At 38.7% G+C, this 18,317-nt stretch overlaps 1 protein-coding gene across 3 annotated transcripts in view; it reads left to right on the top strand.

Moving 5' to 3' along the window:
• The window catches only part of PLD1 (phospholipase D1), a 171,416-nt gene that overhangs the window by 56,598 nt on the left and 96,501 nt on the right, over nt 1-18,317 (top strand). For all 3 annotated transcript variants that reach the window (XM_037739037.1, XM_017529879.2, XM_017529881.2), the window contains exons 9-11: nt 9,163-9,315; nt 12,648-12,797; nt 13,499-13,582. In XM_037739037.1, the coding sequence (XP_037594965.1) occupies nt 9,163-9,315; nt 12,648-12,797; nt 13,499-13,582 (387 nt within the window). The remainder of the gene's footprint in view (nt 1-9,162; nt 9,316-12,647; nt 12,798-13,498; nt 13,583-18,317) is intronic.

Genomic DNA, 18,317 nt, shown 5'->3' with positions numbered 1-18,317 from the left:
GCACTAAGCCAGCAGCTAGTGTAAGTTACATAAATCCAGGTAGCGATGAGAGCTTTAAAGTGGAAAAATGGTTTGTGAGGGATTTGGAGATTGGAGAGAGTGACTTTAGCTCTGGGAGTCAAGGAAAGGCTCCTTGAAAAACTGACTTTTGGATTTAATAATTATGAGAAGTAGCAGCTAGGAAAAATGAGGGAAAGACTTTGTTACTTAAAAGAAATATGCCCCCTCTTTTTAAACTTACATTAAGTCATAAGTCAACCAGGACAATCTAAAAAGATACAGTCCTCCCTGGAATGAAATGTATGCTCACTGCAAATTGTTTAAATTTTTCTGTGAAGATTAGAGCCCTGGTTTCATATTAATAATACATATTTCCTGAGTCACATTTTTGGGATTTAAAGTACTAGAAATCATCTATAAATGATAAAGTATAGTTGGCAAAATTAGTTTAGAAAGTTTCTCACAGTTGAAGACTTTTTTTTTTTTTTTTGAGACAGGATCTCACTTTGTCACCAAGGCTGGAGTGCAGTGGGTATGATCTTGGCTCACTGCAGCCTCAACCTCCTGAGCTCAAGCAATCCTCCCACCTCAGCCCCCCATGTGACAGGGATACAGGTGCGCACCACCACACCTGGCTAATTTTTGTATGTTTTGTAAAGATGGGGTTTTGCCATGTTGCCCAGGCTGGTCTCGAACTCCTAAGCTCAAGCGATCTGCCCACCTTGGCCTTCCAAAGTGCTGGGATTACAGATGGGAGCCACAGCACCTGGCCAATAAGACTATTTTATTAATGTCTAAATGAGACTTACTTTTAAAGGTGACACTTACTTCATAACTTTTTTCATTTGTACCCATAAAAATACATTCTTATCACTTTTTAATTTATTCTGTGCTGACAAATTGAAGGAAGGCAAACAAGGAAATTAAACTTTCAATCAGGTCTCATAATGACCTTATCTCAGAGTTGAGTTTAAAAACAAAGACAAACAGAGAAGATGTTTTACATTTCCTACAATGTAAAACATCTGCTTAAACAGCACATTTATTGAGCAACTTCTCTGCACCTGGTAGTAAGGTAAGTTTCTTATTTCAAATAATGTGTTAAGAAAAAGAGATGTATAGATATTAAGAAATAAATTTAGCATTTATTAGGTGGTACAAAAGTAATTGTGGTTTTTGCCATTACTTTTGATTTCTTAGCACTTTCTTAGTGTTTAGTGAACTATGAGCTGTACCAATAATTAAAATTTTTAGACAGCGATAGTGTCTAAATAGTTTTATTTAACCCCTGGAATCCATTCATGCAACCGTTCTTTAGGGGAGATGGTGGCCTTGCCTGAAGGCTTGCTCTGGGCTGCTAGAAGATAATTCTAGGCATTGGGCAGATAGTGGTAGACATGACAGCCATATTCCCTGTTCCCAGGAATCTTACGCTGTACTGTAGGAGACAGACTATAAACAAGCAGACAAATACTTCCAGATGTACTGCAAAGAAGCTATAAAGCAGGGCAACGTGACGCAGTAGAGGGTTGAGGCAGGGATGGTGAAGAATAGCTTTTTTTGAATCCAGTAGCCTGCTTGTAGAGGGATTTTTAAGGACAGGTTTGATTGACAAGAAGAGACCATCCATGGGAATGTCTACAAGAACCAGTTTTTAGGCAGAGGGAGAGCAACGATAGAGCCCAAAGAAGACTGGCAAGTCTAAAGAAATTAGAGACAACAGTAGGAGATGAGGCTGAGAAGGGGAGAGCTGGCTCAGTGGGCTTCTCTGCATTTTAATGCTATGACAAGTAGTAACACAGGCAGGAGGTGTCTTTTTAAAACAGATCATAATCTCACATGGTTTAGAACAAGATTAGTTATAATAGTTCACATGTATTGGGGCCAGGCACCGTGCTAAGCATGTTCACGAGTCATTTCAGTTATTCCTTCATGAATACTTAGGAACCAGATGTCGTTGTTAGGTCCTCATGTTGTATGTTTGATGTTATCCTCATGTTGCTGATTTTGACATCATGTTCAGTCACTGAAGTTTGCACAAGCAGTGAGTAGCAGGTGGAATTGGAGCCCTTGGAGGCTGACTTCAGGACAGGCACCTGATCCCTGTGCAGATGGTGCTGACTCCTATCCTAGAAGCCTGGTTGATCAAGCCTTTCTTGATGTATACATTCCTGAGAAAGAAAAAAAATCTTGTTGAGGAGTGTTGCATCTATGTTAATAAAGGATATTGGCCTGAAGTCTTCTCTTTTTGTTGTGTCTCTGCCAGGTTTTGGTGTCAGGATGATGCTGGCCAGTAGAATGAGTTGGGTAGGAGTTCTTCCTTCTCAGCTGTTTGGAATAGTTTCAGGAGGAATGGTACTAGCTCTTCTTTGTACATCTGGTAGAGTTTGGCTGTGAATCTGCCTGGTCCTTGGCTTTTTGTTTTTGTTTTTGTATTTTGGTTTGTAGGCTATTTATTACTGATTCTAATTCAGAGCTGATTATTGGTCCACTCAAGGATTCAGTTTCTTCCTGGTTCAGTCTTGAGGGGATGTATGTGTCCAAGAATTTATCTATTTCTTGTAGATTTTCTGGTTTCTGTGCATAAAGTTGTTCATAGTAGTCTCTGACAGTTATTTGTATTTCTGTGGGATCAATGGTAATGTCCTCTTTGTCATTTCCAATTGTGTTTATTTGGATCTTCTCTTTTTTCTTCTTTATTATTCTGTTTTTGGTCTATCTTATTAATTTTTTGAAAGAACCAACTCTTGGATTTGTTGATCCTTTGTATGATTTTTCATGTCTCAATCTCCTTCAAACCACAATCCAGCAACATATCAAAAAGCTAAACCACCGCAATCAAGTAGCCTTCATCCCTGGGATTCAAAGTTGGTTCAACATATGCAAATTAATGTGATTCATCACATAAATAGAACTAAAGATAAAAACGACATGATAATCTCAATAGATGCAGGAAAGGCTTTTGATAAAATTCAACATCCCTCCATTTTAACAACCCTGAATAAACTACACATTGAAGGAACATACTGCAAAATAATAAGAGCCATCTATGACAGACCCCCAGCCAACATCATAGTGAATGGACAAGAGCTGGAAGCGTTCCCTTGAAAACTGGCCCAAGACAAGGATGCCCTCTGTCACCACTTGTATTTAACACAGTATTGGAAGTCCTGGCCAGAGCAATGAGGCAAGAGGAAGAAATAAAAGGTATTCACATAAGAAAAGAGGAAGTCAAACTATTCTTGTTTGCAGATGACATGATTCTATATCTGGAAAACTCCATAGTCTTTGCCCAAAAGCTCCTTGAGCTGATAAACAACTTCAGCAATGTTTCAGGATACAACGTCAATGTACAGAAATCACTAGCATTCCTATACACCAACAACAATCAAGCCAATTGTGAATGGGATTGCCTTCCATACAAACCAGGAAGGCAACCCCATTCACAATTGCCACAAAAAGAAAAAAATACGTAGGAATAAAGCTAACCAGGGAGGTGAAAGATCTCTATAATGAGAATTACAAAACACTGCTCAAAGAAATCAGAAGTGACACAAACAAATTGAAAAATATTCCATGTTCATGGATGGGAAGAAACAATATTATTAAAATGGCCATACTGCCCAAAGTGATCTACAGATTCAATGCTATTCCTCTCAAACTACCAATAACATTCTTCACAAAACTAGGAAAACTATTTTAAAATTCATATGGAACCAACAAAGAGTCTGAATAGCCAAGGCAATGCTAAGCATAAAGAACAAAGCTGGAAGCATCACATTACCTGACCTCAAACTATTCTACAAAAAATACAAAATACAGTATGGTACTGGTATGAAAACAGACCCATACGCCAGTGAAACAGAATAGAGAGTCCAGAAATAATACTGCACACCTACAACCATCTGATCTTCAGTGAAACTGACAATAACAAGCAGTGGGAAAAGGACTTCCTATTTCATAAATGGTGCTGGGATAACTGGCTAGCCATATGCAGAAGATTGAAACTGGACCCCTTCCATAGACACTTATATTAGAAACTTTAATGTGAAACCTAAAACTATAAAAACCGTGGAAGACAACCTAGGAAATACCATTCTGGACATAAGGACTGGCAAAGATTTCATGATGAAGACACCACAAGTAATTTCAACAAAAGCAAAAATTGACAAACAGGACCTAATTAAACTAAAGAGCTTCTGCACAGCAAAAGAAACTATCAACAGAGTAGACAGGCAACCTACAGAATGGGAGAAAATATTTGCAAACTATGCTTCTGACAAAGGTCTAATAGCCAGTATCTATAAGGAATTTAAACAAATTTACAAGCAAAAAACAAACAATTCTATTAAAAATTGGGCAAAGGACATGAACAAACATTTTTCTAAAGAAGACATATATATGGCCAAGAAACATTTGAGAAAATTTCTCATTAGAGAAATGCAGATCAAAACCACAATGAGGTATCATCTCACACCAGTCAGAATGGCTACTAAAAAAAAAACAACCACCAGATGCTGATGAGGTTGCGGAGAAAAGGAAACCTATATGCTGCTGGTTGGAACATAAATTAGTTCAGCCATCGTGGAAAGCAGTGTGACAATTCCCCAAAGAACAAAAGCAGAATTATTTGACCCAGCAATTCCGTTATTGGGTATATACCCAGAGGACTATAAATCATTCTGCCATAAAGACACATGCGTGTGTATTTTCACTGCAGCACAATTTACAGTAGCAAAGACATGGAATCAATCTCAATGCCCATCTGTGGTAGACTGGATAAAGAATGTGTAGTACATGTAAACCACAGCATATGAAATCATGTACTTTGCAGCAACATGGATGGAGCTGGAGGCCATTGTCCTTAGCAAACTAATGCAGGAACAGGAAACACAATACCACATGTTCTCACTTAGAAGTGGGAGCTAGATAACAAGAACTTATGGACACAAAGAGGGCAATAACAGATACTAGGGCCTACTGGAGGGTGCTGGGTGGGAGGAGGGAAAGGAAAAAAAAATACTGTCAGGTAATATGCTTAGTACCTGGGTGACAGAGTAATCTGCATACCAAATCCCCTTGACACAAGTTTACCTATGTAACAAATCTGTATATGTACCTCTGAACCTAAAGTAAAAGTTAAAAGAAATATATATATATAAAAGGAAGTAGTCAGAGGAGTTTTTATGAATGGCATAATTAAGAGCTTTCAATAAAGGCCAAGAAGAGCTTCCAATAAAGGCCAAATTACTTGATATCTAATGACTATTAAATTATCTGATATCTAATGACTGTTAAATGACAATTAGCCTGATATCTAATGACAATTAGAAAGAACAACTACAAAACACCGATGAAAGAAATTGAAGAGGACCGGAAGAATTAATACTATTAAAATGACCATATTGTCCAAAGCAATCTACGGATTCAGTGCAACCCTATCAAAATACTAATGACATTTTCACAGATGAAGAAAAAACAATCCTAAAACTCACATAAAACCACAAAAGACCCTGAGTAGCCAAAGCAATCCTGAGCAAAAAACAAAAAACAAACCAAAGCTAGAGGCATCAGACTACCTGACTTCAAAATATATTACAATACTATAGTAACCAAAACAGTATGGTATTGGTATAATAACAGACACATCCCAAGTGGAACAGAATAGAGAACTCAGAAATTAATCCATGTATCTATAGCCTACTGATTTTTCCAAAGGTATCACAAACATTATTTGAGGAAAGTGCACACTCTTCAATAAAAAGTGCTGGGAAAACCGGAGATCCATATGCAAAATAATGAAACTAGACCTCTATTTCCCACCATATACTAAAATCAACTCAAAATGGATTAAAGACTTAATTGTGAGACCTGAAACTATAAAATTGTTAGAAGACATCATAGGGAAAATGCACCCCCATGTTTAGTGTAGCTCTATTCACAATAGCTAAAACACTGGTCTAGGCAAAGATTTTATGGCTAAGACTTCAGAAGCACAGGCAACAAAAAAATAGACAAATGGGACTGTATTAAACTAAAAAGCTTCTGAACAGGAAAGGAAACAATCAACAGAGTGAAGACACAACTTGTACAATGGGAGAAAATATTTGCAAATTATTTATCCAACAAGGGAATAATGTCCAGAATCTACAAGAAACTCAAACAATTCTATGGTAAAAACACAAATAATCCCAGTAAAATGTGGGCAAATGATTTGAGTGGATATTTCTCAAAAGAAGACCTACAAATGGCAAATAGATATATGAAAACATGCTCTACATCACTAGTTATTAGGGAAATGCAAATGAAAGCCACAATGAGATATTATCTCACCCCAGTTAAAATGGCTATGATCAAAAAGACACACACAAAAAATAACCAAAGTCGGCAATGATGTGGAGAAACAGAAACTCTTCTACACTGTTGGTGGGAGTGTAAATTAGTACAGCCATTATGGAAAACAGTATGGAGTTTGCTCCAGAAACTAAAAACAGAATTACTATACAATCCAGCAATCTCACTACTGGGTATTTATCCAAAGGAAAGAAAATCAGTATATCAAAGGGATACCTGTACCCTCATGTTTATGCAGCACTGTTCACAATAGACAAAACCTGGAATCAACCTAAGTGTCCATCAACAGATGAATGGATAAAGAAATGTGGTGCATATACATAATGGATATTTATTCAGCCATAACAGAATGAAATCCTACATTCGCAGAAACATGGATGGAACTGGAGGTCATTATGTTAAGTGAAATAAATCAGAGACAGAAAGACAAACTTCACATGTTGTCACTCAGATGTGAGAGTTAAAAAGGTTGATCTCATGGAGGAGGAGAGTAGAATGGTGGTTAGCAGAGGCTGGGAAGGGTGGGTGAGGGGATGAAGGGAGGTTGGTTAATGAGTACAAACATACAGTTTGATAGAAGGAATAAGTGCTGGTGTTTGATAGGACAGTAGGGTGACCGTAGTTAACAGCAACTGATTGTATATTTCAACGTAGCTAGAAGTGAAGATTTGAAATGTTCCCAGTACAGAGAAATGTTTGAAGTGATAGATATCCTGAATACCCTGATTTGATCATTACATAATGTCTACATGTATCAAAATATCAGATGTACTCCATAAATATGTATAATTATGTATCAATTAAAATGTTTTTTTAAAAACCATTATAAAACCCATCATAGTCAAAACAGAAATCATTACCTTTTTAATTCAGTTTTCAACATCTAGTTGTCAGTGCTAACCAGCATATTTCCAGACTGCCACAATTTGGAGCAGCCGAGGTGGAGCTATTTACATAGAATACATACAACATGAATGACACCTGCTGGAGTTGAGCAGTGCCCTGGCTGTGCAATATACCCAGCCATCTTATTTCAGTTGCTGAACAAGACGATGTATTGCCTATGTGGAGCTTTTGTGAGAATTAGAGAAAAGCTTCCCATTCCTGCGGGATGATGCAGCCTGCCCCAGACCCGTTCTTCAGCAGACATCGTGCAGTGCACACCGGGACAGTGGTATCTGCAGCCTAGCCCTGAGGGCATGTTTTGTAGCCTTTGTCCCTATTAGTTAAGCCAGTGAGCTTGTGGTCTCAGGAGCATCTCTCAGATTTGTTTTCTAATGCCCACGGTGGGAGCTTGTTCCACCTGGATATGGGTCACCCCACACTGTTTTCTGTGGTGTTGAGGTCTGATCAGAGCTGGGGCTGGTGCCATTCAGGTATTTTTTACGTCTAGGCAGCAAAGTCTGGGATATTTGACATTCTCCTCAGATACACAGCTCTACCAGTTGTGGTTCACAAAGCCTGTGGCCCCTTCCCTGTCAGCAGTGTAGCACACAAGTGCTCTGAGCCTGGGCCACTTTGTGCTCTAGTTTGCATCAAAAGCCAAGCCAAAAGGAAAGATTGCAGCTAAAGAATTTTGGCAGATATGTGATGCATCTGCTGTCTATTAGCCTTAACCACATTTTATCAACAGGCAGCTACAGGTCTGGACTCATAATTTAGCCCCATCAGGATCACTGAGTTACCCTTTGATATCATAGCCTTGGTATTTGTATTGAGGAGTGTTCTGAGAACTCTTATAAAATGTATAATTTCTGTATTTGCTTTGAAAATTGTTATCGGGAATATTATTCATTATGTTGTTCAGTTGTCTTATGTTAGGTCCCAAATGAGAAACTTGGTTTGGAATTTGGTTTTGGAGGAAATCCAGTTATTTCTTTAATTTGTTCATTTGACAAGAAAAACCAGGAAGCTTATACCCAACATGAGTGTGTCATCTCTGTAATTATATTTACCTTTATGGTTAGTTATTTCAGGTATTTACTTTCTGTGAGCTTGACATTTTTCCTTTTTAAACCGTACCACATATGTTCTTTGCTGTAAGTTATGCTAAATCCACCCTGTGCCCTTTTATTAGGAAGAATATAGCTTATGTATTAAAAAACAAATACATGAAATGAAACTATGTGGAAATCAATGTAGGTTGGTCTACATTAAATTCCAAGTTACAAAGCCATTAAAACATAATGTGATCCCAATTTCAGTAAAGATTTATTATAGATATGTTTTAAATACTGAGTTCCCATGCTATATTTACAGTATTACTGAGTTTATATTCAGATGTTCCAACCTTACTATTCCTTAATGTGGAAGTGCTTAGAGTGCTTTTCTTGGTCTGATATGCACTATTAAATAGCCCATTTTGTTACTTCTCAGTTTTCAAATGATTCAGTCGATCACTCTGCAATTGCAGGCAAATAGGAATACATGTTATATGTAGCTTGATAAAGTTACCATTTGCATTCACTGTGAATGGATCCTATCTCTTCTGTCTTGTGCTTTCCGACATACATCCTGTGAGTGCTACCTGCCAATATTCGGGACATTCCTTCAGGTTTTGCCATTTATGTTTAAAGAGCTAATGAATGACTGTGAATTACTTGGTACGCTACTTCTTAGAAAAACGTAATAGAAAGGATTTGTTGTTTTTTTGTTTCCTGGTGATTAAAAAAAATAAGTCTCCTGTGTAGAAAATGTAATTATGTTTACAGTCTGCCAGAGTGATTACTTAAGTCTTGTCATAATGATTAGTTCTTCTCGTTTCAGTTATTCAGTACAACTTTACAAGTACTTATTACCTTCTTACAGATGGTTAATTGTGAAAGATTCCTTTTTACTGTATATGAAACCAGACAGTGGTGCCATTGCCTTCGTCCTGCTGGTAGACAAAGAATTCAAAATTAAGGTGGGGAAGAAGGAAACAGAAACGAAATATGGACTCCGAATTGATAATCTTTCAAGGTACAAATTTCAAATATTTAAAAAGGATTTCTACAAAAATATCTTTAAAAAATCTTTTCCTCAACCTTAAGTGAAAAAGGAGCTTAAAAAGTGGTAGAAAATTGTAATTTAGAGCTCATCCTCAATCAATAGTAATGAAACCACTTTTTTTCTTGTATATATTTTAAAGAATATCCTACGTGCAACCGAGTCAGAATAAACAATCCCATATGTAGATGTTTGCCTATGTTAACAGAATTTACTACTCAATTTGCCAGTATACTAAACAGGTAGAGTGATAGCTCACGTTTTTAAAATAAACTTTGTAAATCAATATTCTTTAATTAAGAAAACACCAAAAGACTGATTTGATTTATAAAAATTCTGTTACACACACATTTTAAGAAAGATACCTTCTTCTTTTTCTTTGAGACAGGGTCTCACTCTGTCACCCAAGCTGGAGTGCAGTGGTACAATCTTGGCTAACTGCAACCTCCATCTCCCAGGTTCAAGCAATTCTCCCACCTCAGCCTCCTGAGTAGCTGGGGCTACAGATGCCTGCCACCACACCTGGCTAAATTTTGTATTTTTTGGTAGAGACGGGGTTTCATCATGTTTGCCAGGCTGGTCTCAAACTCCTGACCTCAAGTGACCTGCCCACCTCGGCCTTCCAAGATTACAGCCTGAGCTGTCACGCCCAACCAAGAAAGATATCTTGAAAGGACACTCATGTACACTTATTAGAGATTTTATTAGTGAGTACATGTGTATGTGATCTTTCTGGAAGATTGTAATTATACCAAGTATGTGTGTCTTTATACATATAGATCCATTTGTCTCTATATAGTTCATCATCATGTATATGAATATATATGCATTTCTCCCTGTACACAGTTACCGACATAACTACATATTCCCTTACTAATTTATGTACGTGTGTGTGTGTATGAAAAGATGCTGAACTTCCTGATGATATTCTGTGAGAATGGAACATTTAAGATTGTTAATGGAAACATAATGTGCTGCCATTACAGCTTCCTCCTGCATTCCTGTTTTACAGTGAGCCACGGACGTCTGGCCACAATTCTCCCTGGTTCCTCACTTTAGTGGCCACTTCATCTGCATTTACCACCCTTGCTTACTTGTATGTCACTGCCGAATGAGGCCATTCACATCCAGGAACCTTCGTTCCTGGCGTAAGATTCCCCCCATCGTTTTATCAAATAAGACCAAATTCCCCCACTCATTATTGACGGGCATTTATTTCCCTGCCTTTATTTGAAATTCCTCCCTAATATGCCTTGCAGGTTCTATGGAGGCAGGATTTTTTCCTTGCCTCTTTCCCTTTGCTTTTCTTATGCCCATGTTTGGAATAGTTATTTTTTTTCTCCCTTGATTCTGACTCACACCCTGTCATAATGTCTTATCTTGTCTCTTCCGTAAAGTCTTCGCATAAGTGGTTTTCAGATGCATTTTAGCTCAATTGGAGTAGTGCTTGCAGGATGGGTGAAGCCCAGGCACCTTCTGTGCCCTCTTGTCTCCATCCCTAGAAACCCGTGTCTCCTTCACCACATGTGATGGGGGCGCTTCAGTCCTCTCAGCTCCAGCGTGTCTCTCCTCCCCCGTCTCCGCAGCCCGGCAGCATCGGCCTCTCTCTGATGGCTTAATGGCTTTCAGACAAAAGCCAGCATCTACCACTGACATATCGAGGAAAGCAGTTTGGACATGCCTAATCTTTATAAATGATTATTTCAGAATCTGTGAACACAGCCCCTTCTCTGCTTCTCATCAGGATCAGTGTATTTCCTCAAAAAAGCAACCTCCCTCCTCACTGCTAGTCTTCTTACATTGGTGTGGTGGTAGATTTCTGCTTACATGGCAGGAATACAGCTGGCTGCAACACCCTGTTTTCCTTCGAGCTTCAAATTTGGGTAACTTATTTTTCCGTCTTGGTAATAGGCAGAATTCTGACACTTGGCCTTAAAAAAAACTTTCTGTAATCCACTCTAAATTTTCTTTTAACATTTATAAATCTGTAAGAGTTTAGGATCGTTTAGTTATTAGTGACAGAAAAATCTCATGCAAACTGGCTTACCCCAAAGAGAGCTAAATAGCCATGTTGAGCATGACTGATTTCCTTGTGGTAGCAAGATGGCCCCTCCCACACTCACACCAAATTCTGCGGAAGCAGGAGAGTCCCTTCCTGGCATTCCTGAGCAATCTTCACATTTGCTTAGGAATGGCTGAAAGAATAGTCATGTATATTTGTTACAGGAATGGATGAACACATGTATGTTGAGTGTCCTTTTTTTCTGGTATCAATGTTTAATTGATTATTATTGCAAAAGAACAATTTTCCTGTGATTAGTGAAGTAGAAAATTCACAATATATTTGAGTCTGAATTTAGTTGCATGCTGACCAGGGGTTCAAGCTCCTGGCAGACTGTGAATTCATCTGTAAATTCCTATCCTAAAGCTACATGAGTGGGTAGAACTGGCTCACACACTCATGCCAGAACCACCTTCTGGGACCAGGGAGATGGAATATGCCATTTTGCTTAGCTTTGGTGAAGAGAAGGGATAATATTTCCAGAAGCTGAGGGAATGATACCAGGCAGCACAAAGGAAAGTGTCCTCTAGAGCAGGAGTCCTCAACCCCCTTGGGGTATCAGTCCACTGTTAGGAACTGGGCCGCACAGCAGGAGGTGAGCAGTGGGCGAGGGAGCATTACCTCCTGAGTCCACCTCCTGTTAGATCAGCCGTGGCATTAGATTCTCACAGGACCTTGAACCCAGTAGTGGATTGCGCATGTGAGGGATCTCGGTGGCACGCTTCTCCATGAGAATCAGATCATCTGCTCATGACCTGAGGTGGAACAGTTTCATCTCAAAACTACTCCCCATCATCTGTGGAAACATTTCCTTCCACAAGCCTGTCCCTGGTGCCAAAAAAATTGGGGACCGCTGCTCTAGAGGAGCCAACAGCTCTCTAACTAATACTTAAAAGCAGAGCATCGCTTTACCCCTCTTTCTTCATCCTCCTCATGCGCTAGCACACAGCCCCAGGTCTGTGGTAAGTACCTTTCTGCATGTTTGCATGAGTGAATGCATAAGTAACCTGAATGTTTATTTTTGTTATATTGAATATATTTTTAGAAAGCAACCTTCCTCCTCACTCACAGTCTTATCTTGGTGTGGTGGTAGAAATGTACCCCAAAAATGTTAAAATGCCTGCTTTTTTGATGTTCTTTGTCTAAAATTTTCAGTTTATGTTTGGTATACTACAAAATAAGAAAGAACATGAGATCGATCACAGAGTGACCATTCTTTTCTCCATTTGGCTTTTCTTTAAAGGACGCTTATTTTAAAATGCAACAGCTATAGACATGCTCGGTGGTGGGGAGGGGCTATAGAAGAATTCATCCAGAAACATGGCGCCAACTTTCTCAAAGATCACAGATTTGGGTCGTATGCTGCTATCCAAGAGAACGCTTTAGCTAAATGGTAAGTTATGATTGCCCTAAGGCTGTCAAGGCAGTCATACACAGTGTCTAATATTATGCTGGCCTAAATTCACCTGGAATCAATTTTCAAAACTGTGAAAGATTATGCATTATACCTGACTAGGGCTTCTCTTTTTGTGATAGTTATGGCACTACCTGATCATAGATTAGTTTTTCAATCGTTGCTTTTAAGATTTTTCACAGTGAGCTTAGCTAGCTTTAGATTTTGAAGTTTGAATTTTAACGCTAACTTCACACTTTTCTTTAATGATGCAAGTGGAAGATTTATTTAAGTCATTAGCCCTAATTTAGGAAAAAGCATTTACTTACTAGATATTTCTTTTAAATAAAATTACACTTAGCATGTTTTTCTACCATTGAATTCGAAGCTAGGTTGCTTTCAGTCTCAGAAGAAGATCTGTAAGTTTAACAGGATAGAAGAATTCATCGGGCACCTTGGTTTGATGAGGCTCAATACATTTGTTGTTCTCTAAGCAGAGAAAAATCAGGCTGTTTACTGCTTACTACCCTTCCTAGGCAGCAGGGAAGTTGGTATTTTCAATCCTTGTTTTCCAATTACATAAAGTCAATTACATAGTGTTATGTGGACCCCTAGGCAGTAGCTACCATGTTTTGCTTTACCGTAAGATATATTTCTTTTCTTTTTTGACAACAAAAAGGAACAATAAACTTGTCTTTCAGGTATGTTAATGCCAAAGGCTATTTTGAAGATGTGGCAAATGCAATGGAAGAGGCAAATGAAGAGATTTTTATCACGGATTGGTGGTTAGTATTTGTCCCTGGGAAGTTTTTCTGGATGTCTCCATGTTTGGAAATAGACTGAGGTGTAGTGCTGCTCAAGAATTACACATTATGAAAATCAGCAGTATCTATGGATGGTTTGGCCAGAGTCTCAACCAATGAACCAAGCCTTCGGTGAAAGGCCTTTTCAAAAACCTTGGCCTCAACAATATTCTTAAAATACTTAGCTTGAACAATTTGGTTTTCTATTTGCATTTGGGAGCAGACTTCCAAGTATTCATTTCAGTACAGATTATGCTGTAATGTACGTACAGTTATAGAGGCAATGGTGTCTTTGGGTGTCTTTTTCTAATTTTGCTATGTCTATCATGAGGTCCAGTGAATATACCTCTTCTAAATTGTCCCTTTGATGTTGAAATAGTTCCACTTGCCTGTTACTGTAAAGATATCCTCTGTAATGACCAGGACTGGTCAGCTGTTCTAGAGATATATCAGGTTTCAAAAAAGTCCGTAAGAGTCACTATGCTTATTCAAGTCACCAGAAGCCTCATATCTGAAACTCATTTACTCCTGCAGTTGGTGTAGGCATTTTAGTCTGACTTCAGTTCCAAACATTCATCTTCCTGGAAAGTTAAAACCCATTACACTTGCCAACACTGGCTAAGATGGAAATGGAAATGTCTAAAATGTGTTTTCCTTCTAGAGACTTATTAATATTTGCCTGAATGTGTCTTATTTTACTCTATCCAGTTTCCTTCCAAAAGGTACCTTGTATGAACTGTTACTATATCATCATAATTTATTCTCTTCGAATTCTAGGTTTTGTGGGCAATGTCAATATCTAATTCAGGAATGGGAACACATCTTTTGCTTCAGTTGTCTGGAAATCTACAATTCGAAGGCATGCTTTCTCACCCTAGGCCCTGCTGACACCTTGGGCCAGATACTTCTTTATTGTAGGGGGCTGTCACATGTGTAGGATGCTTAGCAGCATCCACTAGGTACCAGTAGCAAGTTCCCAGTTGTGACAACCAAAATATCTTCTTACATTGCTGGATGTTCCCTGGTTGGAGTTGGGAGAGGATGCAGGATCCCTGTTGGTTGGGAATCGCTGATAGAGGAGAGAGACAGGGTATATGGTGACCGGCATGCTCATGCTGGTGGCGGAACTTAATTCTGGTCTTCCTATTCTTGCGGACTTTATCTTTTCAGTCAGTTACCAGGAAGAAAAAAATGTTTCCTACTTAGGAGGTGGAGCAAGTAAGTTGGCAGAGTCTGTAGTTTTCCCTGTGGGAAAGTTTTAATTACAAATTCAGTTTTTCAATAGCTATGAAGTCAGTTTCAATTTCTTTTTATTTTCATTTTGAAAATATTTTATTCAAGGAATTTGTTTATCTGAAATACCACAAATAATGGCATAAAGTTATTTTTAATAGTTATTATTTAATATAATTTTAATGATCCTAGACCCTATGGTGATTTCCTGTCTTTCATTCTTTTTTTTTATTTTTGTTTTTTTTGGAGACAGGGTCTTGCTCTGTTGCCCAGCCTAAAGTGCATTGACACGATCATGACTCACTGCAGTGTCAACCTTCTAGGCTAAAGCAGTCCTCCTACCTCAGCCCCCGGAGTAGCTGGAACTACAGACATGAGCCACCATGCCTGGCTAATTAAAAAAAAAATTTTTTTGTAGACACAGGGTCTTGCTTTGTTGCCCAGGGTGTTCTCAAATTCCTGGGTTTAAGCGATCCTCCCACTTTAGCCTCCCAAAGTGCTGGGATTATAGGTGTGAGCCCATCCTTTCAATCATTTTTTTGTCATTTTTTTTTTTTTTAGCCTTTGCAGAAGTTCACAAATTTTACTGATATTTCAAGGAGGCAACATCTAGTTTCATTTAATTTTCTCTGTGGTTTTTCAGTTTTATATTTCATCAAGTTCCACTCATTTGTTTTGCCTCCATCTTCTTTGACTTTGGGTTTAATATCTTTTTTTTTTCCCTGTCTTTTAAAAGTGGAAGGTCTGATCATGAATTTTAAATTTTTTTGACATTTTTGTCTTTCTCATGTAAGCATTTGAAGTCATTAAGTCTTCTAAGTGGTACACTTACTTAGAGGTACATTTTGACATCTCCGAAATCAGGGATGCATCTTATGTTCTTACAGTAATAGTTGTCATGATTTTTTCTTTCTTAGTGGTACATGCAGTAACGATGCATCCTACAATCACTAGTGTCTTAGATTCAATGAAATGTAGTATTAAACAATTCTTTTAAACTTTGTTTATAAGTAAGTAAAGATTCTTACATAATAATGCTTGGTAAGTTATAGCTGCTTGCTTCTTACCATGTAGCCATGGTTTATACTTCGTTTATAGCATGATATAACAACATCTTCTTTCTTTTTATGCGTTATCCTCAAAATGGAGAGCCCCTTGAGTGCTATCTTAAGATTCTTCAGAGTATCCAGTAGAATGCCCAGTATGCAAGTGTACAAGTTTGTGGATTAACCAAAATAAATGATTGGTAAAGACTTAATTGCAGAGTATAACATTAAAAGTCACCCCCAAACTGAAGCTCTTTGAGCCCATATTTAATGTATACATCAAAAAATTAGACTTAAACATAAGACCTAACACCATAAAAACCCTAGAAGAAAATCTAGGTAAAACCATTCAGGACGTAGGTGTAGGCAAGGACTTCATGACCAAAACACCAAAAGCATTGACAACAAAAGCCAAAATAGACAAATGGGACCTAATCAAACTCGACAGCTTCTGCACAGCAAAAGAAACAGTCATTAGAGTGAATCGGCAACCAACAGATTGGGAAAAAATTTTTGCAGTTTACCCATCTGACAAAGGGCTGATATCCAAAATTTACAAAGAACTAAAACAGATTTACAAGAAAAAAACTAACAAGCCCATTCAAAAGTGGCCAAAGGATATGAACAGACACTTTACAAAAGAAGACATACGTGAGGCCAACAAACATATGAAAAAATGCTCATCATCACTGGTCATCAGAGAAATGCAAATCAAAACTACATTGAGATACCATCTCACGCCAGTTAGAATGGCGATCATTAAAAAATCTGGAGACAACAGATGCTGGAGAGGATGTGGAGAAATAGGAACACTTTTACACTGTTGGTGGGAGTGTAAATTAGTTCAACCATTGTGGAAGACAGTGTGGAGATTCCTCAAGGACATAGAAATAGAAATTCCATTTGACCCAGCAATCCCATTACTGGGTATATATCCAAAGGATTACAAATCGTTCTACTATAAGGACACGTGCACACGAATGTTCATTGCAGCACTGTTTACAATAGCAAAGACCTGGAACCAACCCAAATGCCCATCGACAATAGACTGGATAGGGAAAATGTGGCACATATACACCATGGAATATTATGCAGCCATCAAAAACAATGAGTTTGGGTCCTTTGTAGGGACATGGATGAACCTGGAAACTATCATTCTCAGCAAACTGACAGAAGAGCAGAAGATCAAACACCACATGTTCTCACTCATAGGCGGGTGTTGAACAATGAGAACACATGGACACAGGGAGGGGAGCACTACACACTGGGGTCAGTTGGGGGGAAATAGGGGAGGGAGGGTGGGTGGTGGGAAGCTGGGGAGAGATAGCAGGGGGAGAAATGCCAGATGTAGGTGATGGGGAGGAAGGCAGCAAATCACACTGCCACGTGTGTTCCTATGCAACAATTTTGCATGTTCTTCACATGTACCCCAAAACCTAAAATGCAATAAAATAAGTAAATGGGGGAAAAAAAAATTGCAATTATGTATATGCTGTTGGTTATCTCACTTTTGGTGAACTAGCAGTGCACAGCAATGTGTTTTACTATTTATTTATTTATTTTGAGACGGAGTCTTGCTCTGTCACCAGGCTGGAGTGCAGTGGCGAAATCTTGGCTCACTGCAACCTCCGCCTCCTGGGTTCAAGCGATTCTTACGTCTCAGCCTCCCGAGTAGCTGGGACCACAGGCATGTGCCACCACGCCCGGCTAATTTTTTTGTATTTTTAGTAGAGATGGGGTTTCATTGTGTTGGACAGGTGGTCTCGATCTCTTGACGTTGTGATCCACCCGCCTCGGCCTCCCAAAGTGCCGGGATTACAGGTGTGAGCCACCGCGCCCGGCCCGTGTTTTACTATTTAAAACAGGCTTCTTTTTAATGCCTCTTTGATCTTTTCTGATCAGTTGCTGTGCTTTATTTGTTTGCTTGTTTGGACATAGATTACCTTTGAGTTTGTTTCCACTGTAAATTAAATATGCAAACACTTACACTGTCCAAACTCTTCCTTTGTCCGTTTCCTTATTTATTTTACCCAATAACATTTCCTTTAGAAACTTTATCTCTGGCTTTTAATTTTCTTTAACTGAATGAAATAGAGCATAAAATTGATTTCTTTTAATCTCTTCAGCTCCTTAAAGCACTGTTGATTTCACATGCTTGGAGGACCCCATGGCAAGGCAGTACTCCAGTGCAGAATTCCATAAGGCCTTCATCCTTACAGTCTACCCTGCTCCCTCAGGTCTAGCAGTTCAGTGGACAAAGGACGGTTTTCTACTGTTTCTTTTCTCTCATGACAGGGAAGTTACATTATGTACATATTTAACTCAGAAACTAACTTTAGAACCCAGCCCCAGGGGAAAATGATTCTACTGTACTCGTAGCTGCCTTATGACGCCACTGAAGGAGAAGAGCCTAGGAGCACCCTCCTGCGCTGGAAAAA

Source organism: Cebus imitator, unplaced genomic scaffold, assembly GCF_001604975.1.
Source record: "Cebus imitator isolate Cc_AM_T3 unplaced genomic scaffold, Cebus_imitator-1.0 Scaffold61, whole genome shotgun sequence".
Classification (NCBI taxonomy): Eukaryota; Metazoa; Chordata; class Mammalia; order Primates; family Cebidae; genus Cebus; species Cebus imitator.
This window is presented reverse-complemented; position numbering and strand designations above follow the sequence as displayed.